This window comes from Centruroides vittatus, unplaced genomic scaffold (assembly GCF_030686945.1).
Source record: "Centruroides vittatus isolate TY-2023 unplaced genomic scaffold, ASM3068694v2 contig_3122, whole genome shotgun sequence".
In the NCBI taxonomy this organism is placed as follows: Eukaryota; Metazoa; Arthropoda; class Arachnida; order Scorpiones; family Buthidae; genus Centruroides; species Centruroides vittatus.
In genome coordinates this window covers 20,550-45,785 of record NW_027122012.1, presented here as the reverse complement: position 1 = coordinate 45,785, position 25,236 = coordinate 20,550, and the positions used below count along the sequence as shown (strand labels likewise).

The 25,236-nt window shown below is 30.7% G+C and overlaps 1 protein-coding gene across 1 annotated transcript in view; it reads left to right on the top strand.

Annotated features, from left to right (window-relative positions):
• Positions 1–124: 124 nt before the first annotated feature.
• Positions 125–25,236, top strand: part of LOC136973235 (dynein axonemal heavy chain 7-like) — a 38,480-nt gene continuing 13,368 nt past the window's right edge. Inside the window, exons 1-8 of the mRNA XM_067267942.1 lie at positions 125–319; positions 3,390–3,530; positions 4,757–4,969; positions 9,151–9,429; positions 13,950–14,180; positions 16,191–16,403; positions 23,079–23,177; positions 24,092–24,226. Of these exons, the coding sequence (XP_067124043.1) occupies positions 182–319; positions 3,390–3,530; positions 4,757–4,969; positions 9,151–9,429; positions 13,950–14,180; positions 16,191–16,403; positions 23,079–23,177; positions 24,092–24,226 (1,449 nt within the window). The 5' untranslated portion in view covers positions 125–181. The remainder of the gene's footprint in view (positions 320–3,389; positions 3,531–4,756; positions 4,970–9,150; positions 9,430–13,949; positions 14,181–16,190; positions 16,404–23,078; positions 23,178–24,091; positions 24,227–25,236) is intronic.

The window sequence follows — 25,236 nt, the reverse complement described above, 5'->3', positions numbered from 1 at the left end:
TATATATATTAATTATATTATTTAATTATTTATTATAAATATATTATATAATTATATATATATTAATTATATAATATTTATATAATTGTTTATATATATATATGAAGTAAATATTTTCAGAGTTCAACCGCATTTAAAGAAATGCTTTGAAGGTATTGCAGAATTGGTATTTACAGATGAAATGATGATAACAGATATGATCAGTTCTGAAAATGAAAAAGTATCACTTTTGGAAAAAATAATCCCAGAAAATGCTCATGGTCAAGTAGAAAAATGGTTATTGGAACTTGAAAAATTAATGAAGATTAGTATTCATAAAGTAATATTTTTATAATTTTTATGTTTTGCTGGCAATAAATTTAATTTTAATTTTGTTATTTTCATTTTTTTGTTTTTATTAAGAACCTTTAAATCAAAGGAAATTATATTAAAAATTTTTCTATTTTATTGAATATTTGTCTTATTTACCATTATGTGAATTATATGTTATTTGATAACTGAAAATTTGAATGTGTTAATAATTTAATATGTAGTGATAAGAATCTAATATTATGATAATTATACATGGTACAATCCAAAAGTTCGGGGAATGCAGTAATCTATGACAACAAAAGCATGTATTTGAAGTTACAGCATATGAAATGGATTCTACCAAACCACCTCTATGTGTTCAGGTTAATTTCACCCATGTCATGTGATTAAACTGCGAGCACTGCTGTTTTTTTCCGGAGATAGTTACCTTTGTTCTGCGACGTAATCAAAGTGGAGTTTCAAGAACAACCTCCAACATTTCAACTTCACCGTGACCTTTCACCGTAGAATCACCATACACTTTTCTTAGCAATTTTAAAATCTCTGTAGGTGTTTTACCTAAACGCTGAAAAAATTTAATGTCAGAGGTTGTTCTTGAAACTCCACTTTGATTACGTCACAGAACAAAGGTAACTATCTTCGGAAAAAACAGCAGCGCTTGCGGTTTAATCACATGACATGGGTGAAATTAACTTGAACACGTAGAGGTGGTTTGGTAGAATCCATTTCATACGCTGTAACTTCAAACACATGCTTTTGTTGTCATAGATTACTGCATTCCCCGAACTTTTGGATTTTACCATGTATTTAGATACATTGTATTTTTGGGCATATAATCCACAATGGCATATAATTCCATAGAAAAAATGGTAGAACAATTTAAATAAAGTTTTTTATGACTCACCCATTGTATATACTGTGCTCTTATGCAATACCCCTTTTATAACCCATATTTAGAACAAAGTCCATTACCTCTAAGGAAAGGAAATGGAGAAAGACCGATAAAATTTTATGCGCTGAACATGAATTGGTGGGAGTATTTATGCACTAGCATCACTCAAGTGGTGCAGAGGAATGTCCCTCCACCATATCAAGGGAGGTGGAGAGCAAATCAAGATGCTCCAGAGTGGCTAGGCCCTACTGGAAACTTGTCAAACCCTTTTGAAGTAATCAGTCAAGGCAGACACCTTTTTATCAAGCATGTTTTAGGCAAATTGAACCCAGAAATGATGGATGTTTTGAACTGTTACCCTTTTACTTGCTGCATTACAGTCAGGGTTGGTCTGGAGGTAGTTTTGATACTGAACAAACACCACCCAATACTACCCCTTCTAGATATTTAACTTTATTCCCACCAGAGAACAGCCACTCAGAAAACAAACAAAGACGAGAAACAGAATCACCTCAGTCAAAACTCGGGAACAAAATCACGATGCAGCATGGGTCTGCACTTGCATTATTGGTCTGCAAAAAATATCTAACTTACAGATTTGTGATGGATTACTGCCAATTAAATAAAATCACAAAAATAGACCCATACTCTTTGCCCCACATCCAGGAGTCATTAAGTTTGCTGGGAAAAGCACAATATTCTCCATGATGGATACTTTAAGCAGTTTTTGGCAATTATCTCTGAGCTCCAACTCCAAGGAGAAGACTGGGTTCAGTACCCCATTGGAGCATTATTAATTGAAGTGAGTCACTATGGGTTTAAATAATGCTCCAGCAATAATGCAATCCTTCCAAAAAGTGGCAGATTTAATATTAAGTGGCTTAAAAAACAAAATTTGTCTCGTCTACATGGATGATATTTTAGTGTTTAGTCCTGATTTTAATTCAAACTTAAAGCAACTAGAATTAGTTCTTCAGCACCTCGTGACAGCTAGACTGAAGTTAAAATTCCAGAAATGCCAGTTATTAAGACAGAAAATAAAATTTTTAGGACAAAGTGTCAGATGAGGGTATCCGACCCAATCCATCCAAGATAGAATATGTCAAGAATTTCTCCTGACCACAGAATGAATGAAATGTAAGAGCATTCCTAGAACTAACAGGATATTATAGGAAACATATTTTCCAATATTGCAAAAATTTTGAAGCCCTTTTCCTATTTACTCAAGGAAGACAAAGTTTTACTGGACTGAAGAACACGAAGTGATATTTGGTCTAGTAACTTACAACTTTAACCTGTACTTAAACTGTATAACCGACTGTAGAATCAATGACTCAGTTTTCGAAATGTATGTCACTGTATAAAGTTTGTCAAACTTTTTGGTAAAGACAAAGTTTTTAATATCACTTTTTCTCTAATGCAAAATTGCAGGTACCACGATCCATGATATATGGTATGTGGACTGAACTCAGTTAGCCATTACTTGTGTATCTCAGTCTATCAGTATATATAGAATTTAAATAAATATGTAGAGTTAGATAATATGTTAGGTTTCTTTTTGTATTCCGAACTAGCATAATTCCTACTCGCCACATACTGGTGAGCCTCGCATATGTTGAATAAAACTAAAAAATATCATATCATATATTAAAATTAGTTACATATTTTTACAATCAACAAAATATTTTCAAAAATAAGCAGAAATGATATGAAGTGACTCTTATTAAAGCATTTTATGCTTTTTTATCCAAAAAGTATATGAACTGTGAACCATCTGGTAAAGGGATGTGTTGCCTTTATTCAAAACATTTCATTGCCTGGGAGTATGTAGATCATTTCATATTAGGTGGTAAATATGTTTGAAAAATTTAAAACATAAAAGGTTAAAGTAATCCTTTTTCTACATTCCAGTTCATACAAATCCTAAAACCATATTTACATTATTATTTATTAAGTGCACAAAAGTAATACGCTTAAAAAAAAATGCAAAACTAAAAATTTTAAAAAATAAAAAAATATTTTAAAAACCAGCTTAAATTTTAAAAATAAAAAATGTGAATATAATTGAAAAGCACAATATTGGCAAAGCACTTTAAAGTGAGGTATGCCTGTAGTTCAGTTTTTAATATTTTAGTATTGTTGTGTGTAATTTATTAATAATTACTTTGTTTTTCATATTCTATAGGTTCTTCTTGATGCAACAAATGCTTATGAGAACACTCCAAGAGAAGAATGGGTATTACAGTGGCCTGGTCAGGCAGTTATTTGTGTGTCACAAATATTTTGGACATCATTAATCCATTATTCTGTCTCAAGTGATATACAGGTAATAATACAACAAAATGTAAAATTATTAATTTTGATAAATGATTTTATTTATATGAATTGATGATTTAAATCAGCTATGTTAACTTAGGAACAATATTTTCCCATAAAAACTTACAATTTTCCAATTATTATAATACATTTAAAAAGTTATGAAAAATTACAATGAATATTTAATAATGTGTTGAAACATTCAAAAATATACTGTGGCAATCTAAATATATTTAAACAAAAAGAATTTATAGTAATTAATAATACTGTATATCATTACTACTATAAAATTAAACTATATTTTAAATTATATGCGAAAATTAAAATTATGTTTTTTACCTCTATAGTTAAAATTAATTCAATGTTTAACAATATTACAAATTTATTGATAATTTTTGATTCAAGTCTTATTGCCATTAACATAGCTACCTATTTGTGAAGTGACAATCATCCCAACTTTTTTGTAAAACAGTACAAATAAATAAGAACAGCTTGAAAAAGCGTTTTCAAATAGTAGTACAGTAGAGCATCGATTATCTGACTTAATTGGGGACTGGAATTGGCCGAATAACCGAAAAGTATGAAAATATACATTATTAGTATAGTGTATTAGGTTTGGTTTAACTACTAGCTTCCCTTTCATGGTCGAGCCAGTGCTGCCAGCTAAAACATGCAAAAATTTAACAAAAATAATATTAAAGTAGCCAAGACATAACCAAATATTGTAGCGCCACATCACTAGCGGACATTTGAATTTGCCAACTAGAACGCAGTTGGTTAACCAATAAGTTGGTTAATCGGGGATTGGATAATCGATGCTCTACTGTATAATAAAATATACATCATTAACTAAAACATAATATTAATATGTGGTATGTTCTAAGAAAGCATGATAATACTATTTAAAACCTTATATAATTAATTACATAAAATATAAAAATGGCAATAAAATGTCTTGAAATATAATAAATGTAGCTAAAGTAATTTTGAAAAGTAGCCAAGACTTAGAAACCCCAGTTAAACACAAAGATGCTTGGTCACACATTTCATTTGGTGCATGTTATTTGGTTCATCAGATTTTTAAAAATAATCCTACAAAAGAAGTTAAAAGAAGTTAAAGTTTTAGAATCTGCAATCTGCTTAATGTTATTGGGTTCTGTTTCAGCTTTTTTCATAGTGTAATTTAGGTGAGTTCAATTAGTATTTAATAATCTCCAGTTATTATTTTTATTTCAGGAATTAGAAAATTATATAATAAAACAAAATCAACAGATTGAAAAAATTGTAAAATTAGTTAGAGGAGAATTGACTACTGGAAATAGAATTACACTCGGAGCTTTAGTTGTACTAGACGTACATGCAAAAGATGTTACAGAATTACTTGCAAAAGAAAGAGTTACAAATGAAAAAGACTTCAAATGGTTATGTCAGTTGAGGTATTATTGGGAGGTAATGTTTATTAGAATTAATATTTATATAAAATTTTATTTAGATTGTACTAAATATTATAAGAACTATTCATTTAAACCTTTTATGTAAATAATGTACCCTATTCCTGTAGCAAAAGTCTGTTCTTATAGATTAAGATAGTCTACCAGTGGTGTGCTGTCATTGGAAGCGATGGAAGCGCCGATTCCACCTTCCAATGACCTTCCCTTGTATTTTATAAAATATAAATTTTCATATTTTAACGTACTTTGCATTAATTAAAAGTAATATTTTATTATAACTGCATTATGTATCTTTTACAAATTTCTATACTACATGTGAAAAAAAACGATAAGATTGCTATTGTATATTCGAATAATTCGGTGGCGGAAGGAGTGTTGAAACCGGGTCAGTCTCCAATCAGCCAGATTATATAGGCATTGTCACATGCGGTTTACAGAGCACCAACCTCACCCGGTTTAGCTGGTAGAAGCGACACACGCATAAAGCTTCTAATTTTATATCCCGGAGCGGTTGTGGGCTGTTAGCCGCCTGCCTGCTAGATGTTCGGCCGCCCTCGCCCGATTACGTGAAGTCATGAGTAGACTAGATCAACGGCAGGCAACTTCAAGCCCATGGGCCAGCTACGGCTTGCGAAAAGTTTCTATCTGGCCCACGAGATCTTTAATAGATTATTAAATTCGAAAAATAACTAATTAATAGTTATTATAATAACTAAAAATAACTAATTAATAGTTATTTTTCCAATTCTTTGTAATTTTCAAAAACGATAAGAGAAATAAATGTAGTAATTAACTTTTTATTTATTTATTTCATATTTGCAGACTAAAAAAAATTACAAGTCACAAGAAAACGTCAATTAACTACTACGGCCCGCAGAAATAACGTAAAATTTATTCTGGCCTATGTTATAAAAAAGGTTGTTCACCCTAGACTAGGTTTATAACTTAACTCAACCGATAGGAATTTACTGGTGTGTTTTTATGATAGTTCTGTATAGTTGACAGGAGTTTTAAAAAAATCCATTAAAATATTTGATATATTTATTCTGCGTTTATTCTCTTCTCCCATCTTATATTACTTACGGATTTCAATGTTAAACCGGTGATATTAGATTTAGTATGTCCCATCTGTAAGGGAATGCAGAAAAAACGTATACAATTCTCGTACAGTGTTAAAAAATTAACTGTTACTTTGGCAGCATCGTTTACAACCAAATTTAATGAATGAGACGTACAATGGTACAAAAAAAAAGCTCTAGAATTTATTTTTCTTAAATTTACGATTTATGTATCGGTTGTCATAAAAATTTCTTTTCACTTCTTTCCCAAGACTACAGATATTCGAGTACAAAGTAACCGGTTTCAACTTATTTCTATTTAAGAAGTAGTTAAATAATTAAGCAATTAGAGAATTAAAAACATAAATAAAATCCTGATGAAAGAGCCGAAATTTTACTTAAACAGAAGCTAAACTGAACCAATCTCTTGCCGAGTACAGTGGGGTCTGATCTCTTCATAATATTAGATGTAATAAAGACAGAAATTTTTCCAGTTCAATGAGAGTGACCGAAAAGTTCTAAATTTTGGAAATTTCCGTGGACACTTGGTCCTAAAACGAATTAGTTAGAAAACGAACGACGGACAATCTGTTAAGTTTGACATATTTAGATTTTTACAGCTATGGTGAGAAATGTTTAAAATTTACAACAGCCCTGTCGCGTCCTTTGAGATATACTAGTGATGCGACAAAACAGGCATTTGACATTGACCGGTATCGGCACCCTCGGGATTTGGCACACACACACCTACCTGGACCGTCTCTGATTCCATTCATTAGCCACTCGTAGGGAGCCATTTCACTAAGTGGATTGTTTTAAGATTTAAAAAGTAAAGAATATTTTGTTATTTTTATGTACGTTTCTTCACAAAGTTATATTTAATTATAAGTTTCTTTAAAAGTATATTCATAAAATTGAAGAATTTTTTGTACTAGGTATGTATATTCGTCACACATTTTGTTTTACCAAGTAAGTTTTTCTGATAATTTTAATTTTAGCCCTTATATCGTGGCTAGTGATTCAAAAATTTATTTTAAAAAAGTTTTGGCTCAAGACCATATAATGAAAAAGAAAACATTATTAAAAGAGAAAGACCAATGCCTAAATTAAATATAAATATGTCAACAAAAAAATTTTGACATTTTGACGATAAAATTTATGACCAATGACAATTCTTTTGTAAAATTGAAGCAATTTGGAAATCAAAGCGGAATAGAATTTAACATTGGTAGACAATATAAAATAAATATTGAAAATTATAACAAGATAATTACGATTAATAGATATATCTAAATTAATAGATGTTATATGTTTTTTCTCAAAGCAAGAATTGGCATTTAGAGGGCATAGGAAATTTATTGAATCTAATAACGGAAGTAATTATTTTGAACTTTCTTATTTATTAAGTACGTCAGATAATCTATTAAAAATACATTTAAAGAAGTATACGGTTTTTACTGGCTTATCGAACAAACGAATACGAACGGGCCCTGACGCGCAATTAATTGATTGCCCCTGAAAGTCGGCTTCTTACAGAAACAGCTTTCCTATCATCAAATGTCACGGCACGCCACTGTAGTCTACTGTGTTCTACAAGCTTTTTGTTTCAAAATTTTGTATGTCTGCTTTTGCATATTGTCTGTGGACTATGTATTGAACTGATGGTGATAATATAACTTCCCCAGCAACAGGAGATCCTTGGGGAACCGGTGTCATCTCATGGAATTTTTTGCACTTTAGAAAATATTTGATAACAAAGTAAGGAGAGATTGTGGGAAATCTTTATGTTGTGGAATTTTTGTTTTTCAGTCGATTGGAGTTTATTTTTGAGGAAACTTTATGTAATTCCTCAAATTGATACCAATTTCCAATATAAAATTTCAAAATGACAAAAAGAGAACTCTGCTATAGCTCTATAGAAATTTATTAATGATTGCCTGCAGTGTCTGCATAACTGATGGGGATAATCCAAGAGAAAAGACAGCAATGGGTGAAAAAAATTTATTTTACAAGTTTAAGTAAACAATAAAAACTTGTTTCATGCAATTTTATTGCATGCAGGGAAAAATTAAGTAATAAGCAGATCAAATAAAAAACTCACATACAAAGAAAAATTTAAAAAATTATGAACATAGTTAAAAATAGATTGCATTTATAATTCCAACATAGAGTATTCATATGAATTGAACATAAAATTTTTACTCACCATAACAACAGCCAGTATTTCAGAGTCCCACTAATAGTTCTTCAAGTTCTCCAACAATTGACTGAGTCCCTTATGTCTAATTCTGTTTTTCTTTTTGAATCTGCTTTATTCCTTATATCTGCATTCTTGAGTCAACCTATCTACTTACTGTTTTCTCAGATGACTCTTGACTCTATATTTCATTAGTTTTCTAGAAGCTCCCAAAGACTGCTCATTATTTCAACATGTTAAAATACATCGGGGCAGTCATGCTTGAGAACAAGGAGTACACACAAATATAAAATACAAAAAACAATGATCATCAGACCAAACAAATGATTTTTCTGTTTGTTTTCTTTTAGGCTTTCCATTTCTAAGAATTGAATGATTAAAAAAGAAAATTGGCATTGAATAAGCAATTCACTTACAGAAAACCTGCACATTTAATTTCTTTCTGCATGTGCATGTGCAAAAAGAATGGAGAAAGTTAATCTGGATTTTCAGTTCACATGCCTAGACATTATAGCCTACATAAAAATTTAACAGTACTGTATAATTATTAATTAAACAAGTTTACCAATGTCTGTTGCTAATATTCAAAAAATAAATATTAAATGAAAGGAAATAAATTATAAAAAATTGATTTCAAATTTTTTATAATTTATTAGCATTAGAAATTGCATTATTTAATTTAAAGTATTTATTTCCTTTTTCAATAAATTATCACAGTTAATTGTATAATTAGTGTTTATTTTATTTATTATATTTACATTTATCAAAATATTAAGGTCAATAATTTAAAATATTAAATTTAATTTTTAATATTAAAATATTTTGTTTTCTAAAATAACTACTTATATTTAACAAAAATATGAATATTTTTGTTAAAGATTTCTTTTATTTTATATTAATAAATACATGTATTTTATTAATTAGGAAAAGGACATAATCACAAGGATGATAAACTCATCTTTATCATATGGATATGAATATTTGGGTAACACTGAACGACTTGTAATTACACCTTTAACTGATAGATGTTATCGGACCCTATTCGGTGCACTTCGTTTACATCTGGGAGGGGCTCCAGAAGGACCAGCTGGAACTGGTAAAACAGAAACAACTAAAGATTTAGCTAAAGCTATTGCTAAACAATGTATAGTATTTAACTGTTCTGAAGGATTAGATTATGTTGCTTTAGGAAAATTTTTTAAGGTAAGTAGAATTTATTTTGCTTTAAGCATAATTTAATTATGAAAATTTTAGAATTTTGTTTTTTATTGTATTTATTTATATTATAGTCAAATTTTAAAAGTTGATTATAGAGTGATTAAATAAAATGGATCATATAATTTTAGTCTTTTTATTATATCAAGCAATAGAATAAAATAAATACAATTGTAAGGTTCGCCGACTTGAAAGGGGAGATACAATTAATCCCGCGTCACGGACACCAGTGTAAGATTTGGACTGGTGTAGACTGGACTTAAATATCCCGTGTCAGGATGAGCTTAAGGGAACTCGTGTATGTGGGCAGTGGCGAAGGAGGCAAATGATGACAAGTGTTTACATGCGGAAAACCGTTTATTTGGTCGAATACATGCTTACATCGGTTAGGTTGATCCAAATCTCGGCGATCTTCAGAACGTAAGAGTTCGGCAGGTCACTATATCCAGTCCCGGGCAGACGAGAAGGGCCGTATGGCGATGTTGACGGGCGGTGGCACACTTAAAGTTCCGAGGGACGACACAGCACACACTGGTTTAATCCTCAAGAGGCACGTCGTCATTCTGAAAAACTCTCTCTTGTGACCTTGAAGTCCCAGTTTTTATACGTTTTTCTCGTGTCCTATCCACCTTGCGGATTGGTCCCTCGTCCCTTTCCTCGCTTCCCGATTGGCCTCCCCTTTGTTTCCAAGCGCAAAACGAGACCATGTCGGGTCGCGGGAAAGGTCCGATTCGAGGTGTCTATTTGACACCCTTTGTCGACTATGCTCCAAGATTGTTGATAGAACCACAACACCTGCACTCATAATTTAATCCGTTGTTTGCAATTGATGTCATTTTGGAATTCTAACGATCACGCGCTATTTTTCTATCTCTTCAATTTTTCCCTTTTTCTGAAATTGTTTTCCTATGTTTAATTTTTTCTTTGAATACTTGTGTCAACCTTAGATCTCTTTATGAGTGCGTGTGTCAGAGTTCTACCTTTGGATTAAACATTAACAGGTTGTTTAACACGCGTTGACGTCATCCCGAGACTCGTTGTTTACATTTTTCGTTACGTTGTTTTGATTAAGAGTTTTTTCTCTCTCTCTCTCTCTCTCTCTCTCTTACATAATTTATCGTTATTTTTTTTCGCAACAGAATTCTGCATTTTTGCTATTTTGGACCTCGTCTGGGTCCTTACACAATTATAAAATATCATTGCTGTCTAATTTGAAATGAATGATGGAGGCATGGCACATAAGAGTGTAAAGTGTCATTTTGAATGAAAAATATGAATGAAAAATATTGTATGTATATACAATATTTCAATACACTCTGTTAACTCTGCTTTTTAGTTGTTCAATACATGTGTAAAGAAGCGATATGTTTATTTGTTTTATACAATGAGCTGGGACAGAAGAGGGGCAAGAGCCTGAAACATGTATTGGCATTTAAATATTAAAATAAAGATGGATGTAAAGCCTATTGCTTCATCATGCAATATGGAAAAATATAAAATATCAGTTATAGAACAAGCATTTGGATATCAAAATTTAGTTAAATTCATTTAAAATGAAGTAAAGTATTATTATGTAATTACCATACAAATTAAAATAAAATTTTATTTAATGTAATTAAGTATATGAATTTAATATTTCAAATTTGATAGAATATTTTAATATTATGAATATTTTTATATTCTATTATCAGTGTTGATGTGTTGTTTAAATTGTCAGAGTTTGAAGTTGAATTTTTTAATAGAAAAAATCTCAGTTAACTTTTCCTTGTAAAAGCAAAACATAGATTTGTTTTCATAGAAATTAAAGCAATTATGAGAATTTTTCTACAACTTCTATAAATAACGTACATATGATTTAGAAACAGAATTTTAATAGATATATAAAACGATTTTGATTTAAATAATAAAATTTAGGACTGAGAATGAAGATGAATTACATTTTGAAAATTATTTAATAAGTGAGGAAAATAACTATTTTTCTTATATATATATTAGTGATGTAACGAATATTTGGTTACTACCCGGTATTCGGCCTATTCGGCCTATTTTTCACTATTCGGCCGAATACCGAATATTTAAATCACTATTCGGCCGAATACCGAATATTTAATTACTATTCGGCCAAATACCGAATACCTAAAAACAGGAGTAAGAAATAACAAAAACACAGTAAATTAATCATTTTTGTAACTTTTATTAATGCTGAACATTAAACTATAATTATTAAAGTTAATAAGAAATGGCATCTAACTCTAGTATTAAATTATTTCGTAGTTAAATAATATTATAGTTTTTATCTAGCCCGATATCTTATGGCGTTGATGGCGTGTAGGTTAGAATGTATCGGGCATTAATGTTATTGTTTAGTTAATTATGTTATATTCGTATTCGCGTATATTTTAATATTTATACGATATTTTAAAATGAGTTATGAAACGTTTTATTGAAACTTGTCGTATTTAATGAAAGAATTATTTATCTATTTCTAAAAGATGAGTAACTAATATATAATTTATTTTATATATAAAGCAAAAAATGAGCATTTCTCATTATATACAAAAGATAACATTTGAAATCATGTTAATTTTAAAAATATTGACAAAAACAATAGCAACAAAATATCACAAAACTTCGCAAATAGAAACTCCCCAATAATATATTTGAACTGTTCCACAACTGGGGAGAAACTAGACCATATTATGTCACCACAAAAGTATATCCTTCGGGTACTATTCAGTCTACAAATACGTAGTAAAAACAAAATTTTAGTGTTTAATTAAAGAGTTAAAATAAAATAACTCATAAGTTGCAAATAAAGTAACTTATAAGTTATAACTTACATCTAAATACCAACAACTGCCGAATCATAGCGGGCTATTTACGGCTATTACATAAATTATAAACCAATTTGGCACTAGAGGTAGACGTTAGGCTCCATCTCATATTAAGTTTAATAATTATAATTTAATTAATTAATTTAAATAATTTAGACCTAATGAAAGAAAAAATCGTAGTGACAGCGGGCCAATAGAGAGCACGGTGCGCGATCTTTGCCATAATGCGGTTTGCGCGCCAATTTTCGTACGTGCGTTAATCAAGCCGATTAGGCATATTCGCTTGGAGTCCGGAATATTCGGTATTCGGCCACGCTCCTAGCCGAATATTCGGTATTCGGTTGAGGCCGAATATACTATTCGTTACATCACTAATATATATATACAAATATATATGTATATATCTTCTGTGTGTGTGTGTGTGTGTGTGTGTGTGTGTGTGTGTGTAAACAGAAGAATTTTTAAATTGTAGTGTCTCAGATATACCAGGATATACTGAGTCTGTGAAAAGGGGTAATATATGAGGACTTCACAAAGTTTAGATGAACATAACAAAGTCAGGTTTATTAAAAACACACAGCCATAGACTACAGCTGGTATCTTTGGCTTATACAAGTACTATCACGACCAATTAGTACAGTTACTTAACAAAGAGAACAATTCCGATCCGTGTATTAAGATGAATTCACGTTTTAAATAATTACATTTACATACAGGATGATAAACACACGCTGTTGCATTTCTTCTCAGTTAATTTTGTAGATGATTGTCCCATTCAACACACAGTAGTCAGTTGATCAAAATGTGATTACCCACGTGTCTACTAAATTTTGTAACTGATAAATAATAGTCTTACTAAAGTCCTTTAGCAACTCTTGAGCATGATCCACACGTCCTATACTCGTATATGATGATTTCTTGAAGATGGATTTGGATTACTTTTCCTCATTTGACTTGTTCATTCTTTAGCCATTCTCTCCAAGTTCCACCACATTCCACCTTCTCTTTTCCGTGTACAGACGGGAGCTTGGAAGTAAAAAAAAATATCTCAAACTCGTGAAGCAATTGAATTTATATTTCCCGCTATCCAGGAATGCCATTTTAGCACATGACTGCCCTTTGGACCAATCAGCAGATACAGATCGATCCAACAGAGAAAAGGTGATACCAGACGGAAGACAATGCAAAATATTATACAAAAAGTAGAATCCGAAACAAAATTAACGGAAACCTGTTTATATACTAGAATATCATAGAAACATACAAAAGAACAGTATGTAACACAGTAGCGTAGCACTACAATATTTACTCTATAATTTATAAAGATTTGTTAATAAATATTTTGATAGAACAGTAAATAAAATAAGTGAATTTCAAAGACCAATTTGGATTTATGCTTGACAATGTAACGATATCAATAGATATTGTTACAAGTGGAATAAGTCCATTCCTATATATCAATAGATATAATTACATTGCTATAATGACTGAAAACTTTAGATAAGTAAAAATGTTGTATTTGCTCTTTATCAACTCAAGAAGACATGAAAAGATTTTATAAAATATAAATTGCAGATAGGATTATAACGAAGATCCATTTTTGAGTTTGTTTCAGTTTTTCTTTGTAATTTTTTTACAATTTTATGTAAAAGAAAGTTTTATCTTTATTTTCAGGGATTAGCATCATGTGGAGCTTGGTCTTGTTTTGATGAATTTAATCGAATTGATGTTGAAGTACTATCTGTTGTTGCCCAACAAATATTAACAATTCAACGTGGTATTAATTCAGCTGCAAATACACTATTATTTGAAGGTACTGTTATACGATTAGATACTACATGTGCAGTTTTTATTACTATGAATCCTGGATATGCTGGTCGAAGTGAATTACCTGACAATTTAAAGGTAGCTATTATGTTAATGAATTTTATAAAACAAAGAAAAAAATAATGTAGCTTTATGTATAAATCACTGACAAGAAATGTTTGGAACAAACTTCATATTAGAAAATTAAGTGATCTGATGGAAAGAGGATCTTAACTATATTATCAAAAAATTGTAAAAATTCAAAAAAGTAAAATATTTTATGTTCTGTGAGGCATCAAAGTTTAATACTGGATGCTTTTACCACATGATGTGTATCCTCTATTTATTTTTCTAAAAGTACGAGGGCTGTTCGGAAAGTTTGCGGCCTCAAATAGAACAACAAACAAAATAATATTAAAATTTTTTTATTTTTCAATGTAGTCTCCTTTGTTAGCAATGCACTTATTCCAGCGATGTTCTAGCTTTTTTATGCCATCACAATAGGTCGATTTGTCAAGGTGTGTAAAATACTCGTTCACTTCAGAGATGACTTTGTCATTTGAGTGGAATCTCTTTCCAGCCAAGAAAGTTTTTTGTTTGGAAAAAGGTGGAAGTCACTGGAGGCTAAATCAGGTGAGTACAGTGGATGTGGAACTAATTGGAAGCGAAGTTCGTTTCTCTTTTGTTCAGTGATTCTGGCGGAATGTGCAGGTGCATTATCGTGGTGGAACAGAACCTTTTTCTTCTTCAAGTGTGGCCTCTTTTCTTCCATTTCTTTCTTCAGTTTTTCCAAAAGTTCACAGTAATAGACAGCATTGATGGTCTTTCCTCTTTCTAGGTAGTCAATAAAGATGATGCCTTTAGCATCAGCGGGGAAAGTGGTGGCCTCGGTTATGCCTTTATGCCTTTAGCATAACCGAGGCCACCACTTTCCCCGCTGATGGAACTGTCTTTGACTCCTTTGGTGGTGGCGAACTGTGGTGTTTCCATTGTTTCGACCGTTCTCTTGTTTCAGGAGTGTAGTAGTGGATCCACGTTCCGTCAATAGTCACAAACCGACGCAAGAAATCCTGTGGGTCTTTCTGATAGAAGTCCAAACACTCCTTTAAGCATCAAAGTGCAAACACGTTTTTGCTCGGCGGTCAGCAGATGCGGCACCCATTTTGCTGAGACTTTCGTCATACCCAAATTTTCGGTTAGGATGTGGTGCACTCGGTCGACAGAGATGCCTGTTGTCTCAGCTATCTCACGCGTTTTCAAACGGCGATCTGCTAACACCAAATCGTGGACTTTGTTGATATTTTCTTCAGTGACAGCAGTTGACGGCCGTTCCACTGCGAGGGTCATCTTCCACACTCTCTCTCTGCCAGATATAAAAAGGGCTGTTCATTTTTTCACAGTGGTGTACGAAGGAGCAGACTCTCCCAAAACTTCATCCATGTCAGCTTTGATTTGAGATGGGGTCAACTCTTTTTTTGTCAGGTATTTTATGACCGCACGAGTCTCCGTCTTCTCCATTTTTGACAAAGCATGTGCACACTAACTATCTGCTAAGCTGTCATGGCAAAACTTTACGACAAATCAAGCGGAAATTGGTATCATATCTTTAGCAAAGATGGCTGAATTATTTCTGCCAAAAATTAAATTGATCGCAGCGCCGCATATAGGCAAGGCCGCGAACTTTCCGAACAGCCCTCATATGTAACTATTTATTCTCTTTATTTAAACTTACATTTTGTTATATCTTGATATCTATTACTGTTTATTAAAAATTTTTAATGTCTAGATTACATAATTGTAAATAACACATGTTAACTTAATATTGAATTACAAAGAATTGTTAAAAATTATAAAAAATATGCAGAGAATAATGCAAAATAATACAAAATGCCAGAATTTAGCCATAAGGGCTGTATTCTTTCTTCTTAACTTATGTAACATAGATAACATTAACAAATGGAAGTAATTTATATGATTTGAAATTTTATAATATTTAAATATAAGTATTAAAATTATATTTTATAGTTAACAATATTGATGTAACATAAAATATAAATAATGTCAGAACTAAATACTGTTTATATTATAATATGAAAATTTTTAATTTAGACTTTATTTCGTCCTGTTGCTATGATGGTTCCAGATTATGCAATGATTGCTGAAATTTCACTTTATTCCAAAGGATTTGTAAATGCAAGACCATTAGCAGTTAAAGTTGTAGCTACTTATAAATTGTGTTCTGAACAGTTGTCATCTCAACCTCATTATGATTATGGTATGAGAGCTGTAAAATCTGTAATAGCTGCTGCTGGCAATTTAAAGGTAAATAAACCTTAAATATGAGCAATTTTTTTTTAAAGTGGTATAAGTCTACTTTTGGAAAAAAATAAGTTAATAACAGTTTAGTGAGGCATAGATGTCCTCTTTTTATATTTATAACAACAAAGTCAATGGTGTACAATAGCCTCATAAATTAATCAAAAGAAGTTTAACTGTAAAATGTTATCACAAGAATGTTTTTTGTGAAAGTGGAATAAGTCCATTCATAATAATCAATAATTGAAACAACTTTTGTTAAAGTTTTTAAAACAGATAATAGCTAATGCTAAGTGTAAAAGAGAAATAAGATTGAAATATGAATACATTTGTTGTTATTATAAGGGTTGCCTAAATGAAAAGTGGATACACATCAGAACTGACAAACATTGTGAATCTAAAAGAAATATCCATGTTTGTTTAGGCAAAGATCTCAGCATCTCACAAGTAGATCAATGCCCTTCAAACAGAATTTTGGTGGCTGCTGGTAAAAAAAATTCTTTGACCCCATCCTTTGCTTCCTCGTCCAACATGAAACTTTATCCTCACAAAGCTTTCTTAGAGGTTTGAAAATGTGAAAGTCACATGGCAACAAATCAGGACTATATGGCAGATGTTCTAATATCTTTCAGCAGAATTTCTGGAACATTGCACTAGTTGCACTTGCTGTATGAGACAGACATTGTCCCTGAAGCAGGATGACTTTTTGTGGGAGGAGTCCTGGGCATTTTGACTTTATTGCTTTGCGAGCCATGACAGAGTTTCACAATAGCATTCTGAGTTGATCGTTGTGTGTGGTGGCATAAAGTCAACCAACAATGACTGATGCAGTGGAGACTGTGGCTAAACGCCATTATTGTAATGTATAGTTTTAGTTAGTCTAACATATTTTATTGTATATTAGAATATATTTTCCTTCCTTCTTCCTAGTACTATTATCTTCCCTTCCTGGTATTTTCTCCTGACCGGTGCGTAACGGCTCAACAGCAGGTGGTCTCTTAGGACAATGGACGGTATGCAGCCCTCAGGTTATAACGGGAACAAAGTGGTCATTCTTTGGCTAGAATTGGAGGAGGAAGGAGGCGCCAAGAGTAGATCTCCACCACGTTTTTGGGACCACGTGGAGACAACAAAGAGACGAAGGAAAGGAGGAAAATTAGGACCGAAAAGAAAAAAAGGAAGTTCAAGTGTATTTTTTGTCCCCGTCTGTCAAGGAATTTACGTTCTAGTGGTGAAATTAACATTGTTCGTGATAGAGAAGAGATCCACCAAATATCGTATATCTCGCACCGAAATACCGCCGTAATATTTGGGTACCCCTTTCTTTTTCATTATATCCTCTACTTCATTCTTCTATATTTTTCCCATTATCCTAATTTAGTTATAATTAGTTATAAGTTTAGTTATAAGGTGTATATATATATATTTACTTGTCGGGGAGAGATTATTTTTGTGTTGCTGGCATCCTACAAGTTCCTGTATCCTGTCACGCGAATTAAAGATTCTGTTTTTGAAAATCCCAGTTTCTTTGTACTCAGTATTCACATAAATCACAAGACTATGATATGTGCCTGACCTGGTCTCAGTTTATCTTGAGTTGACTTGTGGCCTTCTGTGTAACTCTTGCATCAATTATTCACTGCTGATTGTTCTAAGCAATGTTCACCACAAATGTGTTTCTTTTGTCTATAGATGTCAGCACTCTTATTCTCTTCAGTCAGTAAAAACTGAAAAACTGCCTGTTATTTGATTCTGGACATTTCCATTGTAACTAACTTAACATTAATCTGCCAATTATTGAAGATAAAATCTATTTCCATGAATACTTAATGTAGCCCACACTTTGCATATGTTGAGCTTACCTGCTTGTAAGGTGGCCCACCAGTCACTACGTTGCCCAATGAAATATGACATGTATCCACTTTTCATTTCGGCAACTCTTATAGTTATCTTAACAAAGTAATTTACTTTTCGTAGTTCTTATTCATAAATTCTCATATAATATAACTGAAAATATTTCTTAATAAAGTTAATTATTCATTTACTTACATGTTCTTATTTTAAATATTATTTTTTATAGTAAAAAAATACATTTCAGAAAAGCCAACTTTAATTAAAATATAAAATTGTTATTCAAATTTTTCATAATTTGTTATTATTGAAAGTGGTATAAGTTCATTTTTAGCTTAAAAAATCATATAATTTCTTTAACAATTTTATTAATTATGTTTACATAATAAAATTTAACAAGTTTATAGTTTTAAAAACATGTAGTACTGTGGCCTGCCGGAGTATACAGTTTGAAGATGGGGTAAGATAATAGTGAAGGACTGTATGAAAATAAAATAGACATGAACATGATAATCCGAAAAAAAATATATATTTCTGAGGTTCCTTTACAGTTGATGGGGTGATCGATTCTCCTCCTTTTTATGGAACAGAGAGATTCCCTATACACAGCCCTTATCTACACGATTGACACTGGCCTTACCTGACACGACAATGATCATGACCATGTGGAATTGAAATTATTACAATAATTTACAGGATGATAATCAGATGATCTCTAGGTGAACTTATTGTCACGGTAATATCAAAATCTTCTCATAACAAGCACTATAACTCAGTCCTGATCTTCCTCTTGACAACACAGTAGCTTCGCTGTCCTCGTTCGAATCACAAAGTCTTACCTCATAGTGGGTACCAAAACCAACAATAAGAAATGTGGCTTCTAACTCTCCCAATCTCCCTTTACTCCAAGCCTGGTACACGATGAAGAGCAAAGCTGAAGATCCCCAAGACGAAAAAGGTGTCCCTCACACATGGTTGCAATGTTTATATGCCCCACCATTGATGTCACATGTTAATGTACATCAGCAAGAAAAGGGGCCAATACCACCACACCACAAGATGTGATACATAATGAACAAATATATGCACGGCAAACTGATACGTGACAACAGAATATAATTATATATATTGACAATATTAACAACAATTAGTGATAATCACTACAAACATTACGTAAATAAATGGACTTATACCACTTTCAAAAACAAAGGCTCATATATTATAAATATACTCTTAAAAATTGTATAATGATAAAATTTTATTTATATTGAAGATAAAATATTGATTAATTTTTAGATTGTCTTCTGTTTTAGAATATTTGGTTCCATAGTAATCAAAAGAAATTTGAACATGGTAAATTTATATGAATATTGTGAAGTTTAATAATTTTAAATGTACATTATTCAAAACACAAGGGTTTTGTTATAAGTACATAATTTTAACATTATCTATTAAAAAAGTATCATTAAAACTTATTTCCATTATCACTTGTTTCAATAAGAATTAGCTCTGTTTAAATGAAAATTGATGTTAAAGCTGAATTCCTGGCAACATTTTTTGTAAAATTATATCAGTCAGTAAAGTCAATTTTCATCAAAGAATTAACTTAATAAATATGCACTGTTAAATTACAATGCTTTAATTCCCAGTTTCATTACTTTTGTGAAGATTGAGTGTTGATATAATGCTGATGAAAGCAATATGTAGAATGTAATACCAAAACACAAATTGTGAACAGATACAATTAATACACTTTATTTACATAGAACACAACCAGTATCGCAGGATCTTTTGTTGGGATCCCAACTAAGGTTGGATACCAGTGAGTTTCCCTGCATTGGGAGTATGTGAGGTTACATACCAAAAAAGTTCCATCCATAACAGAAGTAACCCGAAATTAATATTACCTTAAAACTACCTTACAATTTAAATAAAAGGAAAGTAGGATACAGAAATTAGAAGGATAGAGATAGAAAGATCAATAGTGAAAATACCCAGGATTTTGTTGGGGAATACTGTTCCTTGTGAAATGGGGTCTCCAATGAATTCTTCTGGCTTTATGATTTTCCATCTTTTATTACAAATATAGTTCTGTTGCTTATCCAACTTTGTGATGATTGAAAGTCTCTCATTCAGAAAGGAGCAATAATAAAATTTATATCCTGTTGAGCCACATGGTACTTGCCGAAGTTTAACCTTTTTTGCTCTTCCGTTCTTAACCTTTTCAGACTGTGAGGACCTTGTGGAAATACGCCATATTAATGTATATATTAGATATAAGTTTAGTTTTAAGTTTTCTTTCTTCTTTGTTCTTTCTTTTGTTTTCTTGAATTTTCTATTAACATTTCTTTGTGTGGATGGGGTAACCCTTTTCACAAAACATGTCAACAATGGGAAGTGAAGTCCCTAAGGCTACTAGAACAATAAGAAGGTTCATTCTTGGGTCGGACTTTTGGTGAAGGTAGACATTTGAAAGTTATGCTCCTGCTCATCATCTAGAACAGTGATTCTCAAACTTTTTTGATCCACCGCCCCCCTTTGTTCCATAAAGTTATACCCAACGCCCCCCCGTGTGTGAAAGGATTGGAAATACCCTTAGGAAAACTTTTCTATGAATCTCATACTTTGTGCCCTTACCGTACATTGTTCTCGACATCTGGAAACCATTAAATGCAATGTTTCCTCTTATCCGTTTGACAGAAGAAAGGAAACTTTTACCTTTGATCATCGTTCAGTACCCTGCCTCCAGCGCCCCTTTAGATTTACTCACCGCCCACAAGGGGGCATTATCGCCCACTTTGAGAAACGCTGATCTAGAAGGACAAAGGGAGACAAAGGTGGCCTACAGAAAGAGAAAGGACCCCGCTAACATAAAGAGAGAGAGAGAGAGAGACAACATCTCTTGTATAAGGAGAATCTTCGAAGAGATTTGGAAAAGATCAGCAAGAAACAATATAGAGTGGTTCTCCACCAGAAGAGTGTCAATACCAAACAGAGAACCCAGCTATTCCTTATAACCTCTCTATCATACTAAAACTTCTTGCTATACTTCCTTTCCTTTTTAGTTTATAATTTAGTGTAAGTTAGTCATAAGAGTGTAAGTTACAAGTCTGTCTTTTCTTATTTATCATGAGCACATTCTTTTGTTCAGTATTCGCTTGATTCCTCGCCCCAGTTTGGGATATTGTATAACATTAAGAGTTGGAATCCAAAAGAATCCTGTGTATTGCTAATCATGTGAAAAAAAAAATAATTGTTATTTTTTTTGTGTACTGCCTCTCATGGGCTATTGTACACTCACGTGACTATCACAACCTCCATGTGTCCTGAAGTCAAGCTTAAGAGTGACCAGTTTCTCTTTCCCCTTTGGGCCCGTTGTTGTTCTCTCTATTGTTATCAATATTTCTTGGAACAGATCCCCCCATGCTGACAAAAGGATTAAAAAGGGAAGGTAAAGAACAAAGGAAAGATATTGAGAATTAAAATAATTAAAACATGAAAATTTTAAATAAAAAAAAAAAACCGAGCAGACACATTTTTAATCTAGTTTTATGTGTTATAGATGTCAGATGGATTGTACTGGTCAATTAACTTGTATTTTGATTTTAGTCACTCTGTAACAAGAGTATCTGCTTGTGTATATATTCCATACTTACCGGCTCTTGGTTGTAGTCGATGTTAATTTTAGAAAAGTAAAGATGGACTTTGTAATGGGGAAGCAGGTGTAGAATTTTATTTGTTTCTTCACATACAATATTTTGGCATTTCTTCACAGTATAGTTGATTTTGAAATGTTCAAATTCAGAATGGACTTCATTCAGTATTTTTTTTTAAATTTCTTGAACAGTCAATCTTTCATTTCTAGGAGTAAGTTTTTTCTTATAATTAGTGCACTTTTTACTTATGTACTTGTCAGGATTTTACAGAAAATTCCGAGTAACTTTTTTTTGAACAACCTAAGTTTTTACTGATATATACATAACTTCCCTTGTTTATCACAGGCTATGACTTCACTTTTCTCATACTTATTTAAACAGTCCCATGAATCATTTTTGAAAACAAACAAAAACAAGCATAATTTTTTCAACATAGAGGCAAAATCAGAAATTTGCATTTAGTCATATATATTTTGGTTAAAATTTTTATTGGTTATTTCATTTAAAAAAATAGAAATAACCCAATGAATATATAATGAAATATATTCATTGGGCTTTAAGATGTTTATTATATAATAATGTTTTTAAAAACACTAATAACTTTGAAGTTTTTTGTGAAAAGTAATTATTTTGTGTGCGCTTTCAGTTAAAATATACATTTTACATTTAATTTATTATTTAAATGAGTCAAATTCCATAAAAACAAGAGGGACCACATTGATATGAAATGTACTGTGTGTGTGTGTCTTTTTTAAAGAAACTTTAATAAAAGATATTGTTTTTTATGATTTGATATAAATATGTATTTAATGGAAATAAAATAAAAAGTATTTCTGATATAAAATTGAAGTATTAACTAAAATAAATACTTTTAACAATAAGCAAATTTGTCTAATTCAAATAATATAACTAGTCAATACATTTAAAAAGGTCTGTGTGATGTATGAAACATAAAATAAATTAATTAATCTTATTATGAATATGCTATATGCAATAAACTTTATTTTTATTTTATTATTAAATTCTTGTAAATTACACAAAACACATAAATTTAAGGTTTAAAAAGCAATATTTTATTAGATAGCTTTGAAAAAATAATAAAATAAATTTTAATGATGATGATAAATCATTTATTTGATTAATAAAAGAGGTCTTATTTAAAAAATTTTTATAGTATAAATATCCTGACAGTGAAGAAGATAAAATAATGTTCCGATCTATCACTGATGTTAATCTACCAAAATTTTTAAGTCATGATGTACCTTTGTTTGAAGTAAGTATATTACCAGTAATTTAACTCAAATTCTTAAATTTAAGATTTTTAGACACTTTAGTTTTTGAATAGCTGAAATTTTGAAGCTCTGAATATTACAGTAAATAGCAGACATTTACTTTTAACTATTGTAAATCTTTTGGTTATTTCTTATGAGGGCAATTCCTGATAAATTAAAATTTTAAATTTAATTATATCATATGTTGTTAAAAATAATCTTTGAAATCAGATTAACTTTAAAAAAAGCAGTTTTATCAACTGTATCTTTTTATGGAATGTCAAGAACATCCATTAAAATCAGAAAATTTGCATTGAGTCATATATATTTTAGTTAAAATTTTTAAAGATTTACATTAAAGATGTAACATTCACTTCAAATTATCTTCTATCTGTGTCTTCTGTTATGAGAATTTGAATAATTTGTATAAGTTTTAAAAATGTATTCCTTATAAGATATTAAAGATAAAGTATTTATTATGAATCAATAGAAGATAAATGGAGATAATTTATTTTGTTTTCAATTTTATCAAAAAAAAAAGTTTAGTCAATATTTTGTTTTCTGTTACTGTTTTAAATTCAGAGTGAACAGGTAATTCACTTTTCGTATAAGAACTTATCTCCAAGTTTTTATAATTATGAATTTCTTTTTCTTGTTACAAAACTCATAATTTATAATAATTTACAAATTTAAAATCCATTTATTGTGATTTATTTATTAAATTTTATTATCATATAAACAATACATTGTAAAGCATGCAAATTGTAATGATTTCAAAAGGAAAGTACAAAATGATTTAAATTTTTGTATTATTATATAAAAATTTATAAGTTCTTTAAAAATAATAATAATCTAAAAAGTATATAATATTTTTGCAAAGTGTTAAAATTATTTATTTACATTTTCAAATTTTTAGGGTATAACTTCTGATTTATTTCCTGAAATATCTCTACCACCTTCAGATTATAATGATTTAAATAGAGCTATAGATATTGTTTGTCAAAAATATAATCTACAGTGTACAAGCTATTTTTTACAGAAAATACAACAGGTAAAAAAATACTAATAATCACAATATAAAATTAAAATCTTTTTATTTATTTTTATCACCTTATTAGATTTAGCTATAAGAATTTTTAAAAATAAAAGTGAAAATTAAGTTGAACTTTGAATTCATTTTGTTGACGGTCATATACTAATAAACAATTATACTGAATTTAAAATCAGAGCTGTGTAATCTGTACACAAACCTGCCAACTTAATTTTATTTTTTCATCTTTATGGTGATCAGTCAATTTTTGATCTTCAGTTTTTTTGCATTTCTGAATACTTTGACACACCACAAACTCAAAAATGTAAAAAGAACCCTTGAAAAATTCTGTCATATGCACCTACTTTGCATTACATCTCAACAGTCCATGGACCAAAAATTTTGAAATTTGGCAAGAATACTACTATATATAGGTCATTGATGCTCTCACATTAAGTCAGTGTAGTGGTGCATTCAGGATTTTCTCTTGGGGAACCAAGTTAAATGGATAAAGAATTTTTAAATTTGAATTCAATAAAATTCCCACTTTGTGTGACTGCTTATTCGTAGTAGTATAGAAACAGAGATGCTACAGAATATAAATAAAAAATGAATTTTAGGAAAATTTTCTACTGTTTGTTTTCCTTTTTCTTTGGAGGGGGCAGGGCCCCTTGGCCTTCCATGGGTGTGCCACTGAGTTGGTGGTAAGGGACTTAGTGAAAATTTTACTTGTTATTGGCATTTACATATTTTTAAAAACTCTTACTCTCAAAAATAAGGTCTTTATCTTTTATATTAATTAATGTTACAAAAACTAGCTGACATATCCAACTTAACTTGGATGATGCATTAAATAAATGTTAAATGTTAGGTAATAGCATATTATGTAAAAGTGAAGATGATGATATATAAAATAAAGACAGTATATTCATATAAAGGTATACACGTGCAAAAAGATAATATGGAAAAGAATATGTACAGTACATATGATAAACTTATAAATAATCTGACCAAAAACAATTTTACATTGA